The 8829-nt window shown below is 35.9% G+C and overlaps 1 protein-coding gene across 1 annotated transcript in view; it reads left to right on the top strand.

The window, feature by feature from the left end:
- Nucleotides 1–1275, top strand: part of LOC122195655 (uncharacterized) — a 2031-nt gene extending 756 nt beyond the window's left edge. Inside the window, exons 1-2 of the mRNA XM_042897690.2 lie at nucleotides 1–649; nucleotides 1000–1275. The exon at nucleotides 1–649 is cut by the window's left edge and continues 756 nt beyond it. Coding sequence (XP_042753624.1) covers nucleotides 1–649; nucleotides 1000–1019 — 669 coding nt within the window. The 3' untranslated portion in view covers nucleotides 1020–1275. The remainder of the gene's footprint in view (nucleotides 650–999) is intronic.
- Nucleotides 1276–8829: the final 7554 nt, after the last annotated feature.

Genomic DNA, 8829 nt, shown 5'->3' with positions numbered 1-8829 from the left:
TCTGAAGATTTTTCATCATATTTTACAAAAATGAAGAAGATATGGGATGAGTTGAACATGATTCAAGAAGTTCCGGCTTGCACATGTGGTTCTACAGCCAAGATCAAGAAGTATATTGAAGAACAAAGACTTATTCAATTACTTATGGGATTAAACGAATCTTATAAGTCAACTCGTGGTCAGATCTTGATGATGAATCCTCTTCCTAGCATTGCTACGGTACATTCTTTGTTAATTCATGAAGAGAGACAACGTGATATCAATTCAATCCCTAACATAATTGCTGATTCAATGGCAATGAATGTTAATCATCAAACTTCAAATTCAAACAATTCTTTCAATAAGAAGAATTTGCAGTGCACTCATTGCAAGAAATCTGGTCATGTCAAAGCAACATGCTACAGGATCAATGGCTTTCCATCCGATTTTAAATTTACCAAATCTAAGAGACAAGATTCTACTGTTCAGAATGTTATTGACAATTCTACCCCTGGTGGAGGATCTAGTAGTGTAGATAAAGCTTCTATTGAAAATTCTACAATTTCTACTCAGCAGTATCAACAATTGATGCAGCTCATGAGTAATCTCAGCAACAATTTCAACAAATCTGTCAATTCTGTGATAACTAATGGTGCTATGGATAGTTCAGGTAAATTTCTTGATTCAAAGGGAAAGCATATATCATATGTATTCAATGTTGTTCGTCACAATAAACAACAAACTTCTTGGATCATTGACTCAGGGGCTACTGATCATATTTGTTGTGATCAAAATCTCTTTTCTTCAATTCATACATTCAGTCATTCTCATTCTCTCAGTTTACCTAATGGTCAATCCATTAATGTCACCCAATATGGGAAAGTTCCTATTCATGAGAATATTATTCTTAATGATGTTCTATATGTTCCTCAATTCAAAAATAATCTCATATCAGTCACTAAGGTCACATCTCAGTTGAAAGTCTGGATTCTTTTCACTGATGAATTTTGTGCCATGCAGGCCCCTTCGTCGAAGAGTAATTTGATCATTGGAAAAAGAGTTAATGATCTCTACATTCGTGATTACAAGTTTCTCAAACAACCATCAACATTTCATTCTTGCCTTTCTTGTAATAAAAGCAATGCTCTAAATCTTTGGCACAATAGATTAGGGCATTTGCCATTCAATAAGTTGAAACTTTTGTCTCTTGTTTCAAATGAATGTAGTTCTTTCTTTGATTCTTGTAAAATTTGTTCTCAAGCAAGGCAACATTCTATGTCTTTTTCAAATAGTGAAACTGTCTCTAATCACCCATTTGATCTTGTTCATATTGATATTTGGGGGCCCTACAAAGTTCCTACATATAATGGTCATAAGTATTTCTTGACCATTGTAGATGATCATTCCAGATGTACTTGGGTACATTTACTCAAAAATAAAAGTGGTGCTTTTAGTATTATCAAAGCTTTTGTTACATATGTCAAAGTTCATTTCAAGACTGAAATCAAAACAATAAGGACTGATAATGCTTTTGAGTTGGGATCCAGTCAAGAAGGAGCATTATATTTTCAATCTGTTGGTATTTCTCATCAGAAATCATGTCCTTACAAGCCCCAACAAAATGGGATAGTTGAAAGAAAACACAAGCATTTATTAGAGATTTCACGAGCTTTATTTTTTCAATCTGGACTTGGCAAATCATATTGGGGTGATTGTGTTCTCACTGCTGCATACATTATTAATAGAACACCTCTTAAAGTGATCAACAACTCAAGTCCTTATGAAGTTCTTTTCAATCAAAAGCCCAATTATAACAATTTAAAAACATTTGGATGTTTGTGTTATGTGGGCACGCATTCACACAACAGAGATAAATTCATGCCACGATCCATGTTTTGTGTTTTTCTTGGATATCCTTTTGGACAAAAAGGGTATAAAGTTCTTGATTTACAAACAAAAGCCATTTCCGTTTCAAGAGATGTGAAGTTTATTGAAGATGTTTTTCCCCTTCAGCAAATGTCAAGCTTCAATAATCAGCCAGGATATCTTCCTAATCTTGGTTCAGACATTGACATTCTTGATAGTTCAAGTACTGTTTCAGAACAGATTCAAGGTTCTCATCAAAATGACAATATTACCCCCGATCAATCAACTCAATCAGAAGATATTCAAGCTCCTAATGTGGTTGATTCAATTCAACCAAGAAGAACATCACGAATTCATCATCCTCCTGTTCATTTACAAGATTACATTTGTTATAATGTTACAAATGACCAAAATGCCCCCGATTCTTGTTATCACACAATTACAAACTTCTTTATTCATTCACCTGATATCAAACACTTTCATTCATCCAATCATGTATCTTCATTTACCTTTCATACAAATACCAAAATCACTGAACCTTCATTTTATTCTCAAGCCAAAAATGATCCATTATGGCAAGAAGCAATGAAGAAAGAATTTGAAGCTTTAGAAGCCAATCAGACTTGGGAAATTGTTTCTTTACCAAAAGGAAAGAAACCTATAGCTTGTAAGTGGGTCTACAAGGTTAAATATAAAGCTGATGGATCTGTGGAAAGGTATAAGGCTCGTCTTGTAGCAAAGGGTTTTACTCAACAAGAAGGTGTAGATTATCACGAAACCTTTTCTCCAGTGGTCAAGTTCAATACAGTAAGATGTTTAGTTGCTTTAGCTGTCAAGAAAAGGTGGCCAATTCATCAATTTGATGTTAACAATGCCTTCTTGCATGGTGATCTTCATGAGGAAGTGTTTATGAGATTACCTCCTGGTATGCAAACTTCAAATAAAAATCATGTGTGTAGGTTGAAGAAGTCTTTATATGGTCTCAAACAAGCTTCTAGACAGTGGTATGATAAATTGTCATCTGCTCTTATTCAAAAAGGATTTAAAAGATCAACAAATGATTACTCACTATTCAAAAAGAAGGCTGCAGATTCTTTTATTCTTGTTGCTGTTTATGTCGATGATGTCTTGGTGACTGGCAATAATCAATCCGAAATTTCAGATCTCAAACACTTTCTTCACACAACATTTCAAATCAAAGATCTTGGTCAAATCAATTACTTTTTAGGCCTTGAATTCAATACAGTCCCTGATGGAATGATTGTTCATCAGCATAAATTTCTCAAAGATCTATTAGAACAGTATGGTATTCAAGAAGCTTCTAATGTGAAATCACCTCTTCCCACCAAAATCAAAGATCTTCATTCTTCATCCGATTTCTTACAAGATCCGACTTCATACAGGCAATTAATTGGCAAACTCAATTTCCTTGTTCATACTAGACCCGATATTGCTTTCACTACTCAATTTTTGAGTCAATTCAATAGTCAACCTACACAAACTCACATGAATGCTGCCACACATGTATTACAATATCTCCATGGAACTATCTCTCAATGCTTATTATTCAACAACACAAATAATTTCAAGCTTGAAGCTTTTTGTGATAGTGATTGGGCAGCTTGTCCTCATACAAGGAAATCTGTTAGTGGTTTTTTTATCACCTTGGGAGGAACTCCTATTTCGTGGAAATCAAAGAAGCAATCTACTATCTCTTTGTCATCCGCTGAGGCAGAATACAGATCAATGAGAAGAATTTGTTCTGAATTAACATGGCTCAATAGATTGCTTGCTGAGTTTGAGATTCCAGATATTACACCCATTCCTCTTAAATGTGATAATTTGGCTGCTATATATATAGCAAAGAATCCTGTATTTCACGAAAGGACAAAACATATTGACATTGATTGTCATTTTGTCCGAGAAAAAGTTCTTGAAGGTCTTATTTCTTTATCACATATCCCCACCAAAATACAGCCAGCTGATGTGTTAACAAAAGCCTTGGGAAGTAAAGATCATGCAGAAGCTATTGGCAAGTTGGGTTTTGTTTCACAACTCCCAACTTGAGGGGGGCTGTTGGAATTAATGTACATAATTTTGTTTCTTTTGTATAGCTTATCATAGTTGAGGGACTAGTTTGTAAATATATTCAGATTAGTTAGCTGGTAGATAAGTCGGTTAGATCTGTAATGTATATACAGAAAAGTTGTTTTCATTGTAATTATTAATTGAAAACAGAATTCTTTACTAATTCTCTCGTTCAACATAATTCTCTCGTTCAACACTCTAGCGTAAGATCATTTCCTTCGGATGGTGTAACATCTATTGCATGTAATGCTATGTCTGTCTGCTTTCAGTTCCAAATATATATATATATATATATATATATATATATATATATATATATATATATATATATATATATATATATATATATATATTAATTTCTTTTATTATTTTGTTATCATTTCATTGGTAGCATATAGCGATCCATGATGAACAATAAAAATCCAGATGAATTATGGCTTACAAGGTGCCTTGGCAAAATGTGGATTGGGATTACAAGTGAATCGATTCTTGTACTCAGCTCGAGTATTTACATAACTACCATTTTGCTAAAGAAAATGATCCCTTTTGAGAGTTTCTTGATTTCTGTACAAAATTAGTAACGTGGAGTTTATGCTTTTTTTTCCAGATAACTCTATATACTTTTGGTTTTACAACTTTTATGGATTCTCATACGCCTCTTCATTTCATAAAAATAAAGTTTAAATTTTAAATTACAAATGTTTACTTTTAAATACCAAAAGTAAAAAGATTCACCCTTGATGATGTTTGTTCTCGGTGAACCATATGATATATGACTTCACAAGGAATATAAAGGTTTCTGGTCCATTATGTCAACAAGGAACATTTGGTATGTATTTTCACGAGGGTATAAGTAAAGTTGGAGTTATCCAAATGGGGATTTCTTTTACAAGATGCCATTCTATGTTACATGAACATAGACAAATTGAAATAAAAGCAAAATCATGTGGACAAAATTTACGAACCTTGGGATACATTGAAATGCAACTTGTAAATTCCCACCACAATAAAGTTGGTTATTAGCGATGAACCATCTAGATTTTAGGGACGATGCAATGTGGTTGCTATATATGATCATGCACCAACATGTTGATGTTGGTGGGTTTCAAATATATTTTGAAATTTTTTTAGCTTTCAAGGACATGTCGATTTTTACCTCCCAAAGTTTACACGAGTGAGGCACATCAACAACATGCCGTAGCTAAAATGCTTTGTCGAGGACATATGTGGAGGGAATATCCGTGGTAGTTCCGTCATGGTTGAAGAAATTATTACTTTAGCAAAGAAAAGAAAGAACAAAATGCTTGTCTTCAAAGTTGACTTTAACAAAAAATTTGAAAAAATTAGTTGGCCCATGTTTGAACAATATGATGACACTTATGTGGATTTGTGAGAATGAATCTTATAGATTTTATCATGTGTTGACTTGGCCAACAAGTAGTCATTCTTGTCAATGGAACTAAATAATATAAAGTCTTAGATAGGAGTATATCAAGGTGATCCCTTATCATCGTTCATTTGCATCATAGCAGTGAAAGGCTGTAGAGCGGATGTTATAGGAGAGGTGAAGAAAGGATTTAACCTCTTCACGAATGAATCGCACCTCTCCATCTTTTAATAGGTAGGTTAGGCTATTTTCCTTAGTGAATGGTCGAAAGTCAATGCCCTAAACCTTATCCATATTCTTAGATGCTTCCATATAGCGTCCGATCTCAAAGCCAATATTTCCAAGAACAGGATAATGAGATTTGACGTAAATAATAATGAAATCTCCTCCATGACTTGTCGGCTAAATTACGGTGTTGCTTCTCTCCCTCTTTCTTGTCTTGGAGTGCCGGTTGGAGCAAAAATGACTAGAAACTTGAGTTTCCCACAATTAAAAAAATTCCAAAAGTAACTCTAACTTTTCTTTTGTTGATATATTAAACCTTTGTAAGGCTATCATTATCTTCCTTTGTACTTACTTATTGTTTCTATTCAAGGCCCCTATAGGTGTGATCAAACGCCTTCAAAAGCATGTGTAATGAGTTCTTTTAGGGAGGAAGATTAGACATCCATAAAACCACCTGGATAGTTTGGAAAACATTGCAAGTCCATGCAATTTTAATATTATGTTGCTTGGCATGTGATGGTGTAACATCCCAAACATTAAGGCCCAAAATTTCATTTTAATGATAATAAAACTATCATCCAAAATATGTTTGTAAAACCATAAAATAAAATCAAAGTATGTCAATAATCATCCAAGTACATCAAACCACAAAATGCAGAACAACATGTTGTGTACGATGCGATCATCCAGATCCCTTCCCCTTCGATCCATAAGTACCTGAAACATAAACTAAAAACCATAAGCGTGAAGCTTAGTGAGTTCCCCAAAATGCCTCATGCCATACATATCAAACATAGAATTGTCCATGCCCAACAACCATCGGGCACCGCTCGACATTGAGCCTCACTTAGAATAGATCTGTCAATAATATAAGATGGGCCCCGCCTTATCACATTCATCAGGCCCCGCCCGGTATACATATAGACACATAAAGCTCATGTAAGAATCACTAAGACAAATAGCATACAATATACTCATCAAGCTCCGCCTGGCATTGAGACCCACCCGGTATACATATCACATACTACACATGCAAGAGTCACACAGACAAGTAGCTTTCTAATCATATTAAATCGTGGATCGGCATTGATGCCTTCGACCTGCTAAATGCTGAGAGGAGACTCACCTCTAACAGAAGATAAGTTGAATCAACACTCGATCTGCTGCGAACACTACTCCTCACACTAAACATAATCCAAAAACAACTCCAATCAATAACTAACGTTTCATTCCATACCAATGGTCCCCTCATCCTTCATCATATTAAGGGAAAAAGTCAATTTTGCCCCTTTCCTCGCAGAAACCGACTAATCTAAGCCTAAAACCCTAAACGACCCAAGGCCTAAAATCGATCCAATGGGCTTCTGAGAGAACGCTTGGCGTCCACTCAATGACGCCTGTCATTCGAACGCCCAACGTTCTAACTCAAACACCTGGTGTAAGCATAAAATCCTAAATCCTTAACAAAGGTCTTAATAGCTTAAGATTAATCGTTCAAACTTCAGATCCAATGCTAAAAGAACGTCTAAAGCCATAAAGTTGCAACCTTTATGACTTTGCATGGCTATAAAGCACCCAACACCAAAATCTAACTTAAATCACACTCTAAAGTTCCAAAACTCTTGCATGGAAGAGTATTAAGGTCCAAACTTGTTTTTTTATGATTCTAAACCCTCCAAAATGCTTGAAAGGACAGCCAAAACCTCTGGAGCATTCCAAACTCACAAAAGTCAAGTTCTTGGGACCAAAAGAACATAAAATTATACTTAAGCAAGATCTAAAAAAGAAGTCATCAAGATCTGGACTTTATAGCTCTAAAAGGTGCTCCAAGATGCCAAGAGTCCGAATCCAAAGGCAAGAGAGCAACACCAACACTCCAAAGATCTTCCTTATCCACCAAGAACACTAAAATGATACCAAAATGTTACTCCAAGGCTTCAAAACACTCACACACACTTAAGGTCTCGAAATGAGGGCTATAGGGAACAGAGGTTGGAGATAAGAAACGTTTTGAGGTTATAATGGCCTTTAAATAGGGTGCAAACCCTAAAAATTAGGGTTTGTCCTCTACGTGCGAACACCTGGCATCTACAAACTTACGCGTGGTGTTCCAACACCTAGCATTCCATTCCCAACGCCTGGTGGTTGGGATCAAAATGCACGGTTGATACAAAGCAAGGCCAACAATGCAAATATCTGGAAATTGGCGTTAGAAATATCCTCCACTTGAATCAGACTTCGTCCTCGAAGTCCGATGTTGCAAACAAGCCTGGGTAGTGCTTCCTTATCTCATCCTCCGGCTCCTACGTCCACTCAAATCCCTTTCGGTGTTGTCGTTGCACTTTTACCAACTCTATAACCTTGTTCCTCAAGGTTTTTGTCTTCTTGTCGATGACGGAAATCAGTCTCTTAATATAATTCAGACGATCATCCACTTGAATATCCTCCAATAGAACCACCGTGGAATCATCAACCAAACATTTTCGCAGTTGAGAGACGTGAAACATGATATGGATCTGACTAAGCTCCTCGGGAAGATCAAAATGATAAGCAACCCGGCCTACCCAGGCCAAAACTATGAAAGTACCGATGTATCTAGGGCCCAAATTGCCCCTCTTCCTGAATCGAATGACACCTTTCCATGGTGACACTTTCAGGAGAACCATATCCCCAACCTGGAACTCTAGATCTGATCAAGGCTTGTTGGCATAGATCTTCTGCTGACTATGTATTGTATGAAGCACCCCAAACCAGCTGAATCAACTCGGTAGTCTTAAGTACCGCTTCAGTACTCCCCATGACTCGTTGACCGAACTCACCCCAGCATATCGAGGTCCTGCACTTCTTCCCGTAGAGCATCTCAATTGGAGGTCGATCAATGCTGGCGTGATAACTGTTGTTATATGAAAACTCAGCCAAAGGGAGATATGTATCCCAACTCCCACCAAAATCCAAAAGTATGAACGAATGTGGGTTTAGAATAATTCAAATTACTCAGGAAGTATAAACATAAAAAAAGAAACACAATAGTAAATAATTGAATAAGGCAGTACGATACTCATAAATAATTCTCTATTATTCATTCACCAAAACAATTACATTTATTTTGTTATACGTTTCAAAACATCACTTAACTACTAAAACTAATGTTGTCTCTTAGGCTAATGCTCCTAGCATGTTGGTAGTGTTTGGATATGCTTAAATCTTTTGTGAAAGGATCTGCAACATTATCTTCTGACGATACTTTCTTCACAAGAAGATGTCCTTCTTCTACCCGATGTTGA

The sequence above is a fragment of the Lactuca sativa genome, chromosome 6, assembly GCF_002870075.4.
Source record: "Lactuca sativa cultivar Salinas chromosome 6, Lsat_Salinas_v11, whole genome shotgun sequence".
Taxonomy (NCBI): Eukaryota; Viridiplantae; Streptophyta; class Magnoliopsida; order Asterales; family Asteraceae; genus Lactuca; species Lactuca sativa.
Note: the sequence above shows the minus strand (reverse complement) of the source record. Positions and strands in the feature narration are given on the sequence as shown.